The following is a 20,363-nucleotide window of genomic DNA, read 5'->3' as shown; positions in this document are numbered from 1 at the left end:
CTTGATGAAAGTAGTAATAAATGATTATTTAATTCATTTTAGTTCTTCGTATGCCCAAATATATAATTCATCCTTTCACGCAATAAACTAAAATTGCAGTAGAAGTCCAACTCGTTCTTGTTTTGAATTGTTAACTCGAAATCAACATATTTTCCATTGGTTTCCGGACTAGATTCCTCTGAAGAGCTGGAGCTATCAAATATTTCATATATTTGGTCAATTCGTCGCTGTCTTTGCTTCCTTCTTGTTTTACCAGTTTTAACCGCCTTTTTCTAGTTTTTTTTAAGCAGTTCTTCTAAAAAAGTATACTTTTATATAAATTCAAAAACATACAATAGGCGTTTTCGATGGCCTATATTGGCTGAAATGTGCCCAAAACTACAACACTATTTTCTCTATCTACGCCAGTCGTTGTTTACTGACTAAACACTTTGGTCAAAGAATACACATATTATTAGCATAGATGCATGTAGATATACGTAAAAAAACACGGTTTAAACATTTTAGCTATTTAGTACGACTTTAGTATGCTAAATAAATGTCGGTAAGATTTTAATTATTATTTATTTATGCAAACAGCTTGAATGTATAAAGACAAAATACATAACAAATATTATGTATTTTGACATTTTTTGTTTTACTTAGTGTAATATATCACGATTTCTCATAATAAAGATTAAAACTTATGACTGTACTTTTTGTCATTTAAATAGATTCCATAGTAGCTTACGACGACGCCGCTCTGCGCAGCTTCTGGTGTATGAGCAAGGCACAACCAAATTTTTTTGATATATTTAAACGCCCGACCAAAACCGATAATTCATAATAATGTAATTAGTAGAAAACAAATGAAATATTGAAAAACTGATATTATATATCGTATTAACGAATATGTAATAATTTGTTTTGAGTAATTTCACGAGCTATGTTCAATATTTCCAAATGCATTATAGCGAAGAATTTACTTTCGCGTCTCATTTTATTCTATGTGGCAAATGTCAAACTAAACAAAGCAAGTGAAGTGACAAACACAATGCATTGTGTGAATTTTGCGCGCCGTAAGTTATAATAAGAAGTAATCTAAATTAATAACTTTGATAAATGGAAATTTGATAAATGGTTATAAATAAAATATATTTCGAATTAGAATCAATTGTTTCATATATATTTAGCCAATTTGAATGAGTAATAGTCTGAAATATCAGGGAGAAAAAGGTAGCGTACCCTTACCATTGTGTTGTGTTAGATCGGAAAAAGATGCCTCCTTCAAAGCGCAGAGAAAGGGATTCTAACTGTAATGCAGGTGGAGGACTTACGGTTAGTAATACTTCCGAGGAGACAAAACTTAATTCCAGGCAACAAGAACAGGAGTTATTTATACAAGCGTTCGAGAGTAAGTAAAACCTAGATGTGCTTGTTATTTTCTATGATGTATTTTTTTGCAGAACCTACACAAATATATCGTTTTCTTCGAAGTCGACATGCAACAAGCGTAAGCTTTTGAAATATTTGTTTTTAAAATATAATTTATAAAAAAAATCTCAAATTTTTGAAAAATTTAGCCCATTTTTCTTAACCGCACATTAATTTACATGAAGGATCGCATGTCGCGTAACCATAAAAACCGCCAAACATTTAAGGTTAATTCAATTTTAGAAACAAAAGCAAGAAAAACAGAACCGTCAAATAACTTCCTTAACATAGTAATGAAGGGAATTTTTGATGAGCGAAGTGGGATTGAGCAGTTATTTGATGATGGGGAGGAAATATGCGTTGAATGTAATCTATGTAAAATAACAAGAAGTAAACGCAAGGATAGCACATCAGATTTTCAAGAAATTTTGGTAAGTTTAATTAAAATTTTACTCTTAATACTAGTATTAAACCAAGTTTATTACAATACTAACGTCGCTTGAAGAAGCTAAATGCGAACAAGTACAGTCCTCTTGAACACTTGACTGTAGTGGTCAGTGTACAGACAACGCTGAAGGACACGATTCTTCTATTCAAGAAAAGTCAATAAACCTATCAAGTTTATAAGTTTGGGTTAAACGCCTAACTTTCCAGAATGACAGTTTTATCATGTCAGTAAAAAAAGTGGCTCAAAGGTCGTGAATCTTCTCCTAGCTAATGATGTACACTGTCACATAGGATTAAGTGAGGTTTCCTTTTTATTGCTGGGGCACAAATCGACAAATCTCATAACAAGCTAGATCCAGCTCATAGTATGTCTGTTAATACCGTTGCTGTAACACGTTGAGACCTGCCTTTGAAGTCCTTTTGGAAGGTCTCGAACTGCACTTGGTCTTCGCTGGCGACAAGTAACTCTGGGATGTAGACCCAATCGTTAATGACTGTTAGTACCTTTACTTTAGTGTTGATTAAATACCGCTTTATTACAGTATCTGATTGCCATGTTTCAAGTTTCGAGAGGTCGATCTTAAGATATGTCAGAAATTTTCAGTTTGCTATTAGCTAAACTCAAATATGCTTGTTTTGCCAGAGTCGTCGCTATAAACGGGTTATCAATATTCGAGAAATTCGCTACAAAATTTCGATTTGACTTGACTTTTAATTTAATTTTTGCCGAATCGAGAATTAGTGTCGGACCCTATGGTTGCCTTAAAGTAGTTCCTTCGTCAACTCGTCGACCTCTTTATTGCAATCAAACCCAATGTGTGCGGGTATCCAGTGTAAGCTCACTTAATTTTTTTTTGCTAGGTTTTGTTTGTCGATAGCAAGCCTATTCCTTAGCGTGTTATCTGTTCAGTTTTAAAGCTATCTGTGTACCAGACAATATGATTGAGAGTGGTACTGATTCTATTAATTTCCCACCTCCTTTTGTCTTGCCCGCCACGTTCTTGCTTGTTATTTTATACTTGTATTGTCCAGAAGCTTTTTAACTTCGCTAACACAGATATAGTAAGTGTCCTTTACTGTGCATTAGTTTTTTTTTCTAAAGACCAATAGTCAAATAGTCATTTAATAGACACCCTTTTTTGGTAGGTTAAAAGAGTTGTGCTGTAATGTTACCATGTAACATGTCGTTACCATGTAAGTATAAAGACAAAATTTCGTCTGAATAGTAAGAATTTTATAGGGTGTGTTTTTTTATTTCATATTATTATATTAGTTTTTCTAATAAAATTGATAAAATATGATCTATCATTTTTTATATAATGTCTTTTGTAAGTTTTATATAGTGATTGCGATTGTATGAATATATATAAATTATTTTCTATTACTTATTGTATGGAACTTTAAATTGTAAATTCTTATGAGTGCATTTTAGGCGTTACTTCAATTAGAAAATTTATTTCATGTACCTATTTCTATCCATTTATTTGAAATATTTGTTTTCAGTGACAATTATAATATCAGTTTGCTACTTTATGCTAACTTCGTTTAAAAAAAGAAGATAAAACTGGAGATTGTATGCAAATATCACATCATCTATCGATTCATCAATTTCAAAATTTAATATTCTAAACAATTAAAAAAATAGACTTAAGTTTCTGGGGTACCCTTCTTCAACACACTCGGCGATATATCTAGCATAAACATTGGCCAGATTCTTGCCTTTATAAATGCCTCTGCCTGGTTCTAGCTTGACCTCTCTACTACCCACTATTACGAGATTATTGTGGATTCGGCTGTCTTAGCTAGTTAAGGAGATTTGTTCCTCACTCCAGCACAACTATCTTGTTTTTTAACGTTGAATTTTATTTGTTTCGGTTATAAAGTAGCCGAAACAATATGCTTGAAAATATACTTTTTGAAACTTAAAATTGTATTCTTAACTAAGAATTTGTTAGTAGGGCGATCAGATATGATGGGTGGGAGAGAGGACATCTATATAACATCAGATAAGCATGACTTTGTGGTATAGTTTTTTAAAAATTGGTTTATATATCATATTTATAATAGTAGTAAAATGCTTTATACAAAAATTTATAATACAATTTCAAATAATAATTTCAGAGCCAAGCAACAATGGTTGTCTGTAATCCACACAATAATATTGGTAAATATTCAACCATTTGCATTCCAGGAAATTTAATGCAGCCACTCAGCGATCATGCACTTTATAAGCTAAGTTTTCGAATAAATGGGTTATCGAGTGTCGATATTGAAAATAAAAATAGTGAACAAGAAGGTAGCGTGAAAATATTAAATATTTTTTTATATTTATATCTCTTTTATATATTTATTTTAGAAATCTCAAGTAAACGTCGCAAAGTGTTAAAAACCTTAGGAGCTGAAATAATTATTATTGAAAAGAATACGGTACGTATACCGGAAGCTGATTACGAATGTATTCTACAAGATATTAAGTATGACAATCATAAGTTGTTTTCACCAAAAAAGCGGGTTTGGGAAACTTTACCAGAGAATTTCAAAACTGTACAAAGTGAAATAACAGTGTTTAAAAACATACCGTGTATCAAATTTCGTCTCCTTTGGGCTAGTATGAAATTACCTGCTATAATAGACCAAGAGGAGTTTAATAGCATTGCTAGATTTACTCAGGTTATAGAAAATGGTGGAAACTTCGAATTGGGTAACGAACATAAAAATGGAGTATTAAAGGACTCGGAAATAAATCATAACAACAATTGTATCAAAAACGGTAATACTAATGCCACAGAAAAAATACAAATTGTATACAATTTTCTGTATAGTAATAACACAAGACAGCAGACAGAATATACTGAAGCCGTAAACTGCCCATGGTGTGACATTAATTGTTTACGCCTTTCATCACTTGTAAATCATTTAAAATATAGTCATGCCCGCTTTAACTTTGCATGCCAAGGAGTTGGAAATGGGGCACGAATTGATGTAACTATTAATGATTCGTACGATGGGTCATATGCTGGTTCACCACATGACCTAGCTGGTCCATCAGGCTGTTCATTTGCTCGAACTTGCGGACCAGTGCGTCGATCGTCAGTTACACAGCTTTTAGTATATCGTCCACGAAGACAAAAGACTTTAATGAATGATATCTTATATATAGATGAAGATGATGTCACTAACCCAAGAGCTTATATAAGTGGCCATAACAGGTAATGACATTGTGTTTTATGTGTTTTATTAAATTAATATAATTTTTTTTTATTTAGGTTATATCACCATACAGAAACATGTTTACCTGTGCATCGCAAAGAATTAGATGAAGATTCAGAACAGGAAAATGATCCATTATGGTTACAACAGAAGACTATACAAATGATTGATGAGTTTTCTGATGTCAATGAGGGTGAGAAGGAATTAATGAAGTTATGGAATCTGCATGTAATGAAACACGGATATGTGGGTGATTGTCAATTACCAATAGCGTGTGAAATGTTCTTGAATGACTACTGCCAAGAGATAATAAAAAAAAATTTGTATCGCAACTTTACACTTCATTTATGCACTTTATTTGATTATGGCCTTATATCTCCTGAAACATTATACAAAACAATGCAAAAATTGCAGAGTATGGTTAGTAAATATGAGCCTGGACGATCTATGATGTCTAATCAGCGTAAGACACAATTAAAATATTGGCAAGAAGTTGGCAAGTCTAAGCAGGATGAACAAAATCTTAAAACTATTCAGAAGCAAAATCTTGCAAATCCTCCTGCAACTAAGAAAGAAATATCTGGAAATAATTTAGATAGCAAGGTGATGCAACCGCCTGTCAAACGAACTCCTACTAATGCTCGTCGCAGTAATGTACTTACTAATAATCCTATAAATCCACCTGACGTATATAGCAGTAGCAATTCGAAAAGTGTTGCTAAAAAATCCGTGTTGCAAGATGATGATGTTTTCCCATCAACCAGCAGAGAAAAACGCAAAACGGATCTTTTACGAAATACAGCTGGCGATACACAAAAAATAAACAAAATCAAAACTGAAAATGGAGCACCTACACAAGGTGTCAAACGTAGGTTATCAAACAAAGGTTAGTTGAAAATATTTTTAATTTCATATCTTAAACATCTCTTTATTTTTTTTCTTTTTTTTGAATCACCATATTGCAGTGTCAATTTTAAAAGAATTTTGTTGCTTAACTTTAGTTCATTTATATAATATTTCGCTGGAGTACATTTCCATTTTTACAGGAGTACGAGTTTTGGTATTCATTGTGTTTTATATATTTGCATATAAAATAAATTTGGTTCTTGAATCATAATACATATATCATATTGCACTCAAATATTTATTAAAAACATGGTAACATGGTTTCTCTTTAAAATTTATGGAAAGCATAATTTTTACTATATGTACTTTATAATTGTTAGTACTATATGGTAAATATTTTAACATGTTTTGAACTGTAAAATAAAAAGAATTATTCGGACTAGAAAAAGATATGCAAATTTAAGATGTTTTTTAATGTGCTATAAATAGAGAAATTATTTAAAATCAATTTCAATTAATGCCGTTCTTTTCACAGAGAATAAATAGGTACAATGTTTTATTGCTTTATCACATTCTTTTAATAATAAGCGCTGATCTAAACAGACATGAACAGACGTTCATAATATTTTAAGATATATGTTCAGTTTTAATAACTGATTACATCTTTAGATTGCCTTATTATTATTATTATTATTATTATATGGCTAATTTGAGTTTCCTCAGCGCAGTTGACGAATTCGTCAAGTTATCCAAAAATTATGATTAAAAGTATTTTAAAATTAAGAAAAAAAGATTTCAATATCTTATATTTCCATTGGAACATCATAGCTGAAAGATTTCATGGCGATGTTGTGGTCAGGTTTTGTAGTAGGTGTTTGCTTAGTTACAAAAAAGCAAAGTAGTAACTTAACAAAATTTTAAACAGAATTTTTATTTAAATTTTTAAAAAGTCAAATAAAATGTCAGTTGCAAAAAAACAAATAAGTTAACAAAATCATTCACATTCTCTGTGACTGCCCAGCCTTGATCTGGGTCAGGAGGAGGTCACTGCGTCAAGAACTACTTTCACTTTTTGACATCAAAAGAGTCTCAACGGCTGACATTCTGGCTTTCATTCGGAAGGCGGAATCTTGAATCCAAATCATTCTTGAATCCAAAAAATATTTTTAAAGACCACTGTTGATAGCTAATTTATTAATGCTTAATATGTATATAATTCAGCAATACAATTATGTTGTAATTCATTGTTGTAATCATTCAGCATATAGATAGGTGGAAAAATGAAGACAAATTAAATCAGCTATACAAATTTAAAAAATAATGTGTATTGGACGTACCAAGGGCTATTAATTTACAATCTTAAATAATTATAGTCTTTCAACTTATTTATATTATATATATTCATTTAATTATTTCGGTGGTGTTGTGCTATTTATAAAATTTTACTTTTCTTTTCAATATCTATATTATATTTTATCTGTGATTTTATTACATGTTATAAAAGAATTTTTTTATTTTTAAATACAGTTCTAAATATTATTTACACTTTTCGAAGTTTCGAATACTATTAATATATGACGGTATCTTCGAAAATATTGTATTTGTATTATATTGTTTTATATTTCATATATTGTATTGTTTTATACAAAACGAAAATAAAGTAAAACAAGAGATCTGTTGCTAGACAAGATCTTCGAACATATTATACATTTTAATAAGTAAATGTCCGAACACTGCTAAACATTAATATAGGCAGATATTATCTGCCAATTTAATACAGAATTTTATATTAAATACTTTATATTTTGTTTGAACACAATACGGGAATATAATGAAAAGAAAGATCAGCTTTTCGAGCAGATTAAACATTTAACGGGTTCAATTAAAATGTTTGATTTTGGGTATACTCGAACTACTGGAGCATCTTATTCTTCACAAAAGCTCTATTATATACAGATATTGTCTTGATAATTATGTACATAGTTTTATATTAAATACCTTATTTGTTTATGCAGTATCGCTAATATTTAAAGAAATTTTCCTATTCACATAACACAAGTAATTGTAATTTTTATTATTCAGCTCTTAGATTCGCTTCGTAATAAATTTGAAATCCAAATCCAAACAACCAAAATTGCAATTAAAGTTGTAATTTCTACAAAATCAAGTTAAAATTGAATTAGTAACTCATAATTGTGTAGTGATATTTTAAATAAACATATTTTAAACAAATATTTAAAATAATATAAATATAAATCTAAGGTTTGCCATGAAGACACGTTTTCAGCGATGCGAGCCCAATTAGTAAATTACAATCAAAATTATAACTATTTGTGCTGTGTAACTGCGCTATAAACCATTTTAATATTATATGTACGCCTATATTTAATTATTTAAGCACTATTTTTCTACTTTTTCTACAAACATTTTTGTTTTTTAATTATAAAATTATATGTATAAGTATATTGTATAATTGGAATTTGAAAACTAATATCATTTCGATATCATTTGTACATAAAACATAAAAATTACATCAAGAGCACAAAAATATTTATTCATTAATAAATATCACATTAAAAGATGAAATACAGCTATTAGCTATATTATAGTATATTATATTATAATATATTATATTATAATATATATTATAATATAATATATTATAATAATATATATATTATAATAATACAGTATGTCCAATTGGTTGAATTTAACTGCTCATATGTTATGTAGAGTAAGTTTAAGATTTAAGGAATACTGCAGAAAAAAATTGCGGATATTTAAGAGAATATTTCACTGAAATAATACCTTTAATACCCCATAAATACCCCATAGGACACATTAAACTAATATTATGATTTTATTAGCCTAGCAAAAATAAGCACATAAATATTAATTCATCAATTTAAGTTGTTAAAAAAATAATTTTCAAAAAATAACCGCTCAACTACTGTAACTTATATTTCTTTTTGTTATTAGTTCATTCGATTTAACGATTTTTACGATTTAACGATTTTTACAAGTTAACGAATTTTACAATTTAACGATTTTTACGATTTAATGAATTTTACAATTTAACGAATTTTACGGTTTAGTTCATTTAATAATGAATTTAATGAATAGCGAGTTCGAGTAAATTTATGGTAAATTGAGGGAAATAGTAAATTATGTCGGTATGGCAGCGAATATTGGTATTTACCAAAATTTCGAGTAGGGTAAATAATATAAAAATTAGGTAAATTAGGTATTACCATTGTGAAAATTTTATAAGATGTTTAATAAATAAATAAATTTAAAAACTTAACAGAAAAATAATAAATAAGTGTAAATAAGTGCAGTGCAAAAAATCCCCAGGAAATTTCAATTTACTTTACCTCAATTTACTCGAAGGCGCGCACAGCCTTAAAAAATTTTTAATTGCAGTCTAACTGTAATATAAAAGGTGCTTAGATATTACAGTTCAGTGTTAAATTAAAATGAGCGAGTGCAAATCCATGCCATAAGTAGATCTTGATACAACGCAGATACGAATCTTTATAGTCTCTTAGCTTGTAATTACATTAGGTCGTTACTGTCTATAGTTGGTTTTCATGATAATTTATTTTAAAAATACATAAAATTTAATTTTAGTTTAATTAAGTCAATAATAAGACGCTTTTTGCTTATCATCATTATTATTCATCACATCCCATTTCGTCTCATCCACAAAATGTAAAGTCTCACTTAAAGAACTCTAAATTTAAATTTGGGAGCGTTCTTTTTGTTCTCTTAATTCTAGCAGCGGATGATGATTTTAATGATGAGAAGCGCCAAAAAGAATGCGATGATATAAAAATAAGTTTACCGACAAACGCTATGGAAAGCGTCATTCAGGAAAAATTTGAACTTATTAATTCGTTACAAGAAGCAGCTTTAAATGATTAAAAAATTTATTTGTATGTTTTTTCCAAATTTTTGTTGTAATTTTCGGCATAAAATGTAGTAAATATGATGTAGTTGAACTGCTGTAGTTAATAATTGAATAACCTTAATAATTATGAAATATTTTACAAACATTTATGTAGATACAAATGTGCCTGCCATTAAGAGAAGACGTAGTGGAAGCATAAACAGAACAAATTTAAATACTAAAATTAATAATCTCCGCACACCAACTAAACACGACTCTAAGCGTTTAGTGCCTATTACAATTTCTTCACCATCAAAAAAACCACTGCCAGACGCCGTGAAGAAAAGGCGTCAAACAATATGTGCCCTGAATACAAGCAGTTCTGCTGCTTCGAAATCTTCTGAAAACACAAAATCGGATAATACAAAATCTGATAATACAAAATCCGATAATAATACAAATAAAGATAGTAATATAAAATCTATGCGTACTCGTCATTCACATCCAAAAAATAAAAAATGAGTAAAAATTATTTAGTAAAAAGTTTAGTTGATATAACTAAGTAAATAATAAGTAAATAAGAAATATAAAATTTAAAATATATACGTAAATAATAAGTAAATAAGAAATTTGAATTTATATATATATAATATATAGATATAATATATATACATTATATATATTTATATATTATATATATATATTATATATTTATTATATTATTATATATATTATATATATATATATAATACATATAAATGTCATATATAATTAATATTTTTAAAAATTCGTAATTAATTTTATTCGTTATATAATCGATTTAATTGAGAGTTCTGTTTGAATACTATGTTAAATGATTATGTTATAGTATGAAATATTATTAAGAAATGTTGTCAACTTTTTTATTTCATGTTATTTTCGCAATATTTGCTTCATTTGCCCTTTCACTTATTAGAAAATTTGCTGTAGAACAGTATTTAAAATTAATTATTAAATTTCCTTAAATTTTAATTTGTTTTATAGTCAGACATGAAGTAATTTACATGTGGTTACTATAAGAACTAAAATATACCATTCGTTATAATAATTTTTTTTAAATGTTAATAAATTAATTTTGATACGATGTGACACATAATTTGTCTATATGAAGTAAACTGAAATAACAAAATTAATCTATTAAAGAACTGGCAAACATTTTATAAGATAAAGAATGCATTTAAACTATAAGGAAGCATAAAAGTTTATATTACTGATTTTAAGCTCAATTTGAATTTTATTAAATTGTTTTTTATTTATATTTATTCATAAAATAATCATTGCATTTAATTGTTTCTATTAAAAAATAGTTTTTTAAACATAAAATTATTTATTATGTGAAATGATTTGGCTATTCTAATTTAAGATTGAAATAAAAATTAAAGTTTCTTTTATGTAACTAATTTCATCTGCTATATAAATAATATTTTTCTTGTTATTTATAAAAATAAAAAAACTTCAAAAATTTAGTTCATTATAGTTAATGCTTATAATAATTAATAATTTATTTCCAATATTAAAAAAAAATAATAATACAAGAAAGAACATTTTTACAATACAATTACGCTTTCGCAATTAACTCGACAAATCTGTTGCAAAATTATCATTTCTCATAAATTGTAAATTGTATTTTACGAAACACTTTTATTTTTTACAAAATTATGACATAAAGCTTAAATTATAATAGTACATCTCCTAAAGCCGCTGTTTAATAATAATCGATTCAACCTCAAAAGTAGAAAGTTATTATATACTCAAACAGTTAGGCCAGCATTACTGTACGGATGTGTAACATACAGCAAAGCCTCAAATACTGCCATAAAGCAATTACAGATAGCTCAAAATCTGGCTTTAAGAAGACTAATTAAGATTCTTTGGTATATTAGAACAACAGATATGCATAGAGATCTATGGATCGACTCAGTGAAAAAATATATCAAGGACACAGTAGTTAAATCTTCTGACTTTAATATCCTCGAATATGTGCTTACTATGATCAGGGCATCGCACCGGAATTTTTTCCGTTCCGGTTCAAGATAAAAAAAATTTCGGTTCGGTTCCGGTTTTCGTTTAGATAAAAATATCGTTTTTCTTCGGTTTTCGGTTCGGTTTCGTGTCAATATTTTTCATGTATGTTATTTGTATACAGGTTTTTTCCCCATAATTAAAATACTTATTCATTCTTTTAGAAAGCATAGTTAATGCATTTATTTAATAACAAAATTTCTACTTATATAAATAATGATATATTTTTGACCTTCTTCCACAAAGTTGCTTAAGTAAGTATGCAATTTTATCACTAAAACGGAAACGTAATATTCACAATAGAAAAGTTTATAACATTGACAACTTTGGCTACTGGAGCTGAAAACACTTTTCAATTATCGACTATTTTAAGTATGATACTACTGGAGATATTTAATTAGTCTTACAAATCAACCGACGTAGATCGTGAATTTCATTCACATTTTTTTTTTTTCAAAACAACGTTTGTATAAAATGTTAAATTGAATTTCGTCGAGTCTAGTTTCATTCTCTGTGACTTCTTGATTTTACTCTTGGACGGAAGTTCTTATCCCCATCAGCAACTCGTGAACGGGGGACATTCTAGATCTTGCAGTGCTCTGCTACACTTGAAGCTCAAACCTCGTTTATCTTTGAACTCGTTTTTTAAAAAATGACTTTTTAACTTCGGTTTTGTTTTTTTAGAATTTTAACTTTTATTTAGATCTTTTTCTTTGTACGTATTTCGGCAAATTCGCTTTTGCCTACATCAGGAGAATTCCTAATATCCTAATTCTTAATAATATTACTTTTTAACGTCGTTGCACTTGACCAATAATGACCCGTTGTGATAAAGCTAATAAGAATAAAAGTTCTTTCTTATGAATTTAATATAATTCTTTTTCTGTCATATAGTGTACAGTTATTTCATTGGAGTTTAATAAAGAATATTATTTTTATTTTAAATTAAAACAAAAATTATATTATTAGTTGAAACTGATTCATAAAGTATAAAATTCTAAGCTTATCAACACATATACTATTTTTTTAAAGAAAAATAAATATTCTAAATAATAATATTAAACGAAAAATGTAAATGTTTTAATGTTATAAGTTTTTTAAAAATCCTTCTTAATATTGCGTTTTACTGCCAAAATTATGCAATTGAAAAAAGGGATATATATATATCCTATAAACAAAAAATCATTGAAAAAAATTAAACATATTAAATTTGTAAAGCAAACTATGAGTAGAATATTTTTATGATAAAAAAGTATTCTTAAATAATTTTCTATATTGAGAAAAATAAGATGAAAAATAACTTAAATATATTTTTAATAGAAAAATATTTAAAATAATAAATATAATAGACATGAACTTATATTTTAACAGTAAACTTCAAAATTTATATAAATAAAATGTAATATATTTAATCATAATTTACTTATGGTTTCTAAATAAATATTTTTAAAGTAATAATAAGTATATTTTACATACTTCTTTTAATTAATTTTATCATCATAACGTTCTTATCTTTATTTGTGAGAGCTTTTTACATATAAGTTTCTAATATTAATTATAAGTCGTAAAACAACTTAAGTACTTGTCGGAGTTTCATTGACGAATATCTAATACTATTACGCCAATGAAAACTTAAAGAATTTTTCAGAGTTTTATTGCTCAGTTCATTAACTTGTAAAGTATAGTTATATACAAATTAACACCCTGTATTAGTATAACGGTACTTTGCCTTTATACACAATTATTGTATCTTAAGTATGCGCATTCAAGTGTTGTATCCAGGTTTAATGCCTATTTTTCTTATGGCAACATTGTTGCAAAATGTTTTCTTTTGAAACTGCAAGTATCTTGTAGAAAGCATATCAAGTATCATTCAAAATACTTGATACTATTGCACATTAATCTCGTCATCTGGTCCGCGATTAATATTCAATAGTATTTGGACATCTCATCGATCAAGTATTTTGAAGCTAAAGAAGTTTACGTGGCGCTTTAGAAAATAGAAGCTATAGAATCCTATAGGATGGAGACAAGAAAGTTTCTAGAAACTTCTCATGAATTTAAGAAGGTATAATTCGATTGGCTAATCCAATCCTTAACATTTCAATAAGGACTTTATTCATTAGAAAAAATATCTTTTAAGTGAGTCGTTGGGAAAAACAGTCGTTGGTAGAAATCGTTGGCAGAATCTAATAATATAAAAATAATATTACTTAATATTTTATGTTAAAATTATATTAATTAAAATTATATATAAATAAAAAAAAATTTATTAATTATTTTTTAAAACTTCAACAAAAGAACCAATTGATTAATTCACATGAACTAGTACTCTGTGATCGGGTAAAATATAACATCCATTAGCGAGCAATGGTAAGGTGTTTTAACCTATGTAAAGCACTCATTTCTTTTGATATGTCATTCAATTTTTAGTTCAATGTGAACAACTGAATTAGAGTATGTAAACAATTTAATGCAAATAAGTTGCCAAATAGTTCACCTAATAAAATTTTCTTAATTGTGTTGCTGCGAATAAAAGCAGTTTAAAAAAGAGCAAATTTTACCAAAAGTTTTCTATACTTTGAATATACTTCACCTTTTGCTTACGAAGTCTTCGAAGTTTTTCACTGCATTTAAACTTCGAAGACTTCGAGAACAAAAATTTACAAAAACTTCGAAGTTTTTTCCAACTTCGAAAACTTCGTTGAAATGCGAATATTCGAATAATCGAAGAACTTCGGTTTTTTAAAAACTTCGAATAATGTGAACAGCACTAGTCTAAAACATTGAAAACAAAATTACACTAAGCAGTGATCCACTTCGCAGTCTTTCAAATCAAAAAAATAAATATGTGATTCAGAATAAGGGGTTTGGGAAGAGAGAACAAAACTCCCATTCCCATATGATTGAGAAAAGCAAAACTGGGAAAAGGGAAAAAACTCCCATTCCCATGTGTTTCAGAATAGGGGTGTACGGATGTTAGAGTCAGTACGACTGCTTTATTTTAATTTCTGTGAAGTAAATTGCACTTAAAGATAAAGTAATATATTTAGGACTTTGAGGCGCACTACTAAGTGCTCTGGAAATACCCAACCAAATCAATCTCTATATTTTCTCAATATGAGACTGATTGCATTTTTTGTCCTACACCTGGCATTTGACAAAGTATCGTTAGGTAATAATGGGCCCCTTGTGTGTCGTGTATACTTCGTAGACAACGTACTGTAACAATTCCCCCATTTTTTTTGATAAATAAAACAACAAAAATTATATATACACAATAAGCACTGCAACTTGATATCAAGATTGACTATACTTGAAGTATAGTATAGCGTTGAGGTGAAGTACAAAGTAATAGCGTTTTTAACGAATATGATTTATACAATCCAGCGTCCCACTCTCGAAGAAAACATAAGATCATATTTGAGATAATATATTAAGAATTATAACCCTTTAGATTAAGCTCGACATAATTGTTAGGAAGCACTTGATGTGTATTTAATTGATTAAATCTATAATTTCTATAATTATATATATATAATTATTATTAATTATTACTTAATTACTAAAGTTATTATTATTATTATCTTTTACTTAATAAAAATTTATGTAAATTCTTAATTCTAAGTATTATTTTTATATTGTTGTTTTTTATTAATACGTCTTTCTTAAAGAATTTTTTGAAAAATTAACGAAATTTTCATATAATTTTTTTTGTCGTAGGTTTTAATGCCCTCAGTAATTGTGGAAGACCTGACATTCTTGACACCATATATATTATTTATTGAATTAATTTTTACTTTTAATAAAGGTATATTTGCAAATATTTAAGTAATAGTTTCCAGTAGTTCGCAGGTTTATAGCTTTAAACATATTCAGGTTTTATTTTCTTAAATTTGGATACTGGGAAGCTCAAATACAGGTTAAGACATTCATCAACCTAGCTTGGGTAGTATCAAATATACTTTCCACATTAGGCAAATGTGCAGCAGAAACTGCCATAAGAAAAAGAAAAATGGCGCTCGGTATGGCAGTACAAACTATAAGTAAATTTAAATCAGATTCTTACGAAGGTCGGGCTAAACTATTCGAGTGCACTGTATCTGTAACACTTTTATATGCATCAGAAGTGTGGAGTCTACGTTACTGTGATTCACTAGAAATCGTTCAGTCAACGTACTACAAACGTTTGTTAGCACTCCCCCAAGCACTTAGACTTAGACTTTTCAAACGCGCAATTGATTTCATTATACGAATTCTTCAAATGCATCAATCAGGATACCCCAAACAATGTCTCTTTCGTCTCATTTACCTACACCTAAATAATTCTTCTACAAGTGAATTTAATTGAGTTACACAATTTAATAAGTTTCTTAAAGTTGTAAATATGACAAACTTGTAGGAAACACCGACTGCAGCAACTTGGATTGATAACCGAACTACGGCCCTTCGCTATCATAGATATCTAAAATTCAAAGACATTCTAAAATCCATCAACTCACAATCCATGAATTGCAATATATTAAGAGCCTTGGATGACAAACCTACCTGTTACCTCTTTGATCGTAAGCAATTTTTTATGGCAAAGGTTATCGCCCAATTGCGGTTGTCAACAACTCACTGCACTCGTTTTTGTATTAACGGGCAAATTCACAGACTTTATGTTTCAGTGCCCTATTTACTCCTCAGTACGAGATCACCATCTTAGTTTCTTACTTACAATCTTCAGAGACAATAAATCTCCAATTTTCAACTGCACTGATCCGCAATCATCTAAAGCAATATTCACATATATATTAAATAGTCTTAAAATCAGATCAAGATTTTGCTTTACTACTATTTATTTTTTTGTTTATATTGCTTACTTTTTAAACCTAATTATAAGTATGCATCAAACCTCCTTCTGTTACAACTATAAGTTTAGAAGCAGAAGTAAATAAATGTTGAATTGAATTGAAAATATACTTTCCCATTTAAGAAACAGATATTGAAACACATTCTGTTGTTGTAACCCACTGGGACCTGTAAGCAGATAACATAAAATGATATACAAGACGATTACATAGTAAGGTGGGTAGTGGTTGGGAGTTATGGAGGGGGGAAGATGATGGAGAGGATTGGGTGGGTGGGATAAAATTGAACGTTAACCTGGACCTAGCCGGAGAAATCTGGCCAAAGGTCCATTGGACGATGGTTTGTATGTGTAATACGACAGGAGAACAGATGGGTTGCATCATGGGGAGAAGAGCTGCAGTTAGGGCACACATTGGGAATAGATGTGCTTATGCGTGACAAGTAACTGTTTAGCACTCGGCTATATCTTGATCTTAATTGAGCTACGACAGTTTTTGCGGCACACGTTAGGTGTCATTCTTTCGTTCCACGAACGGTCGAGTCTACGACGAGTGGCCACTCGTCGCCAGCGATAACCAAGTGTCGTTTAACACTCCATGTTGTTTGTTGACGTATGTTGTTTGAAACACATTCTCATATTCAGCAGCAGACTTATCTATTTGAGGGATAGACTGGTTTTTTTCATAACTTATAGTAACTATGTTTTACTTCTATTCCATAATGAAATGAATTTACTTTTGTTAAGACCGTGGTATTACACACTAATTAGATGTAATGAATTATTATTTATTTAAAACTCGAAGTTTTGTTGACTGTGAAGAGTCATATATCAAATATTTATATCATTTAACATTTTGACAACAATAAAAATGGAAGTATTATTTTAAAAATAAGTAATTTATATTCAATTCATATTTTTACTAAAGGTGATATAAAATTTATATATCGAAAATGTATATTATTTTATAACAAATTATTTTTAGTGTTTTGTTGTTTTTATTTACAATTACTTTGTAATGAAATAAATTTATAAATAAAAAACAAAGTTAATTTAACCCAAATACGGACATCAATCCGTTTCTATGCAAATCGTGAATTAAAATTTTATTTTTTCTATTGCTTTTCTATTACTTTTATTTTATTTTATAACGAATTATATTCGCATCATTTATCGCTCTATTATTACAGTATTCAAAAATATAGAAATAATTTTTACATTGAATTAAATTACATTAGAAAAACAGTATTTTAATATTGAATTATCTTGTCTGGTGTTTAGAAATGCATGAATGTTAAAATATATACATTAATACACAAAATGTTGACTATTTGTTTTGATTTTAAAATGATTGGTTCTTACTTAATAATATTTATGCTGACTTTGTTTGAAAATATTTTAAATCTATTAACTGACAAAATTTAACTAAGTTCTTGAATTTTTGAACTGTATGCGCCAACGCCATATTAGGTAATTGTATTGTTAGCATAGTATAAAGATGTCCAAAAACTATAGCGTCTAAATCACATGGTCCATCAGGATAAAAGTAATCACCTTCAAACTCTTCCAGTTTTATTGTTAAATTTTCGCAGCATTTTTCTACTTTATCAATGACTTCTTCGATTGTTAGACCGCTCCATTGATACACTTTTAATAGACGTAAAGCCTGTTTTCTCTTAGAGATGTTTTGTATTACACTCAGGGGCCAAGGATAAACGCAGCCATTACGTGGTGCCGTCACCTCATTATAGACCTTGTCGTTAACAAAACTTATATACAACTCAGCCATTGTAAATATATTTTCTGCTAATGAGACATATGTGCGCATATCAATCTTATCATCATCATTTAGTCGTTGTCCGACACCAGCATTTTTATGTTCCACAAAATTAACGATTGGTTCAAATTCAGCCAAAATGAATTGTCCCGCACGTAACACGGGTAACTTTGTCATGCGCCCTCCCGGGGACATAAATTCTGCATTAGCTCTCGAACAAATCTCAAATGGTAAGTTGCACATTTTTAAATATGCTTTTACTGCTAAACAGCTCGCGTGTTCATGAAGAAGGATCTGTTCAGCCTTAATATAAAAACAAAAAAATTGAATTAATGTACATTTAAATAAAGAAAAAATTCGTTTCTTTTTTACCTCATACGGTTGATATAATATAGCATTATTAGGCCAAGGCTCACTCATCTTTTCTGCAGTATTGAGTTGATTTAAATATGTCGTTGGCGCCATGGTTAATTTCGTTTGAATTCCTAAAACTGATTTGAAAAATGCTTACACAACTTATACTCAATTCAATTCACACATGAAGTAATCAAATATTTTTATTTGTTTTGAGAAAACAGCTGTTTGTGGTGTTGCCTGCTTTAAATTCTCGTATTTGAATAATACAGTAAATAATTTTTTAAAAGCAATAAATTCCCATTTTATAGAAAATATTTGTGTTAATATACATAAGATGTAAACTTTTCCCACATATGACATTCGGTATAACGTATACTATATTACATATTGTAATATAAAAGTAAATTTGAATTTACTGTAACGCCGTGGTGTCTGTAACTCACTAATTGTCTGGCAATTAGTTGTATACGCACAAATTCAAAATAATTGAGTTTAAGCAGCACTATTTCCCGATGTTTGTCGTTTGTTAAGAGGATGGTGTTTTGAAATAAAACAATACAACGAACAAACAAATTTAGGGTATTCACGGGGCACTGATTATCGGGTTATGTGCGTATGTACTTATGTGAGCAACAACAAAATACACTGAATAAAAATAACCAGCTTATCGCGACCCCTGCCTATCTATATAAATTTATGTGGATTTGTGATTAATTGCAGTGTTGAAAAATAATATAAAATTCAAACAAATGGCATCACAGAAAATATTAATTTCACCGAATGGCACCACAAACTGTGAATTTAAAATTGACATCACTAACATTTGCAGATGGTTTTGTTTGTACACAAACATTTAAATTTTCAAAAGTAAGTTAAAATGGTCAACGCAAAATAAAATTATACATATGATTTATTTATTTCCCATTTTCAGTGTCTAACGAAATCTGAATACGCAAAACTTTGCGTCTATAAGTTGATTTTTTATACTCTTTTTTGGCATTTTGTGTACATTTTGAAATTTAAATTTCTTTGTTCTGACGACAAAAACAAAGAACAGCTGATTATGTAAAAATAACCAGATAACCCACGTAAAAGTCTATTCACGGCACACGGGTTATTTTTCATTTTATCACCACATAACCCGATAACCAAAGCCCCGTGAACACCCTAAGTATTACTCAAAGTTAGTACGGGTAGCTCGTGGAACAGACTAAGTGTTACGTAAAGTTACTACGAGTAGCAGACTTAGTGTTACTTAAAGTTACTACGAGTAGCTCGTGGAACAGACCTATTATAATTTTAACCTATTATATATTAAGTTATATAGTTATGATATAATTAATAAGCTGCCTACTATAGCGTTATCACTAAAAGACAGCAAGCTTCAAATTCGGTCCCCAAGTGCAAAATGTGCTGAGTGAGATATTTAGCATTTCATGTTTAAGCTACGCATTTAGACTTAAGGCATTGCAGGAATAATATTTTTAAGTTAGTCTTAAGAATGGTTTTAA

General features: G+C 28.8%; 2 protein-coding genes across 6 annotated transcripts; one reads left to right on the top strand and one right to left on the bottom strand.

Moving 5' to 3' along the window:
- The first annotated feature begins 976 nt into the window (after positions 1 to 976).
- Positions 977 to 9,958, top strand: LOC119668082 (polycomb protein Su(z)12). 3 transcript variants are annotated; one of them, XM_038077469.1, is made up of 7 exons: positions 977 to 1,393; positions 1,446 to 1,492; positions 1,563 to 1,844; positions 3,982 to 4,156; positions 4,217 to 5,069; positions 5,127 to 5,956; positions 9,698 to 9,958. In XM_038077469.1, exons 1-7 carry the CDS (start codon positions 1,258 to 1,260, stop codon positions 9,838 to 9,840), a joined length of 2,466 nt encoding a protein of 821 aa, XP_037933397.1. In that variant the 5' UTR covers positions 977 to 1,257; the 3' UTR covers positions 9,841 to 9,958. The 3 variants fall into 3 exon arrangements, with proteins under 3 accessions (XP_037933397.1, XP_037933396.1, XP_037933395.1); XM_038077468.1 differs by having other exon boundaries at positions 9,695 to 9,958; XM_038077467.1 differs by lacking the exon at positions 9,698 to 9,958 and adding an exon at positions 6,036 to 6,195 and having other exon boundaries at positions 978 to 1,393.
- Positions 9,959 to 17,833: 7,875 nt separating this feature from the next.
- On the bottom strand, positions 17,834 to 19,838 carry LOC119671762 (metaxin-2). 3 transcript variants are annotated; one of them, XM_038082530.1, is made up of 3 exons: positions 19,756 to 19,838; positions 18,868 to 18,986; positions 17,834 to 18,798 (listed from the first exon to the last, which is right to left on the bottom strand). In XM_038082530.1, the coding sequence occupies exons 2-3, from the start codon at positions 18,958 to 18,960 to the stop codon at positions 18,091 to 18,093; spliced, it is 801 nt and encodes a 266-aa protein (XP_037938458.1). In that variant the 5' UTR covers positions 18,961 to 18,986; positions 19,756 to 19,838; the 3' UTR covers positions 17,834 to 18,090. The 3 variants fall into 3 exon arrangements, with proteins under 3 accessions (XP_037938458.1, XP_037938459.1, XP_037938457.1); XM_038082531.1 differs by lacking the exon at positions 19,756 to 19,838 and adding an exon at positions 19,674 to 19,749; XM_038082529.1 differs by lacking the exon at positions 19,756 to 19,838 and having other exon boundaries at positions 18,868 to 19,564.
- Between the last annotated feature and the right edge of the window lie 525 nt (positions 19,839 to 20,363).

Source organism: Teleopsis dalmanni, chromosome 1 (genome assembly GCF_002237135.1).
Source record: "Teleopsis dalmanni isolate 2A chromosome 1, ASM223713v2, whole genome shotgun sequence".
Taxonomy (NCBI): domain Eukaryota; kingdom Metazoa; phylum Arthropoda; class Insecta; order Diptera; family Diopsidae; genus Teleopsis; species Teleopsis dalmanni.
Note: the sequence above shows the minus strand (reverse complement) of the source record. Positions and strands in the feature narration are given on the sequence as shown.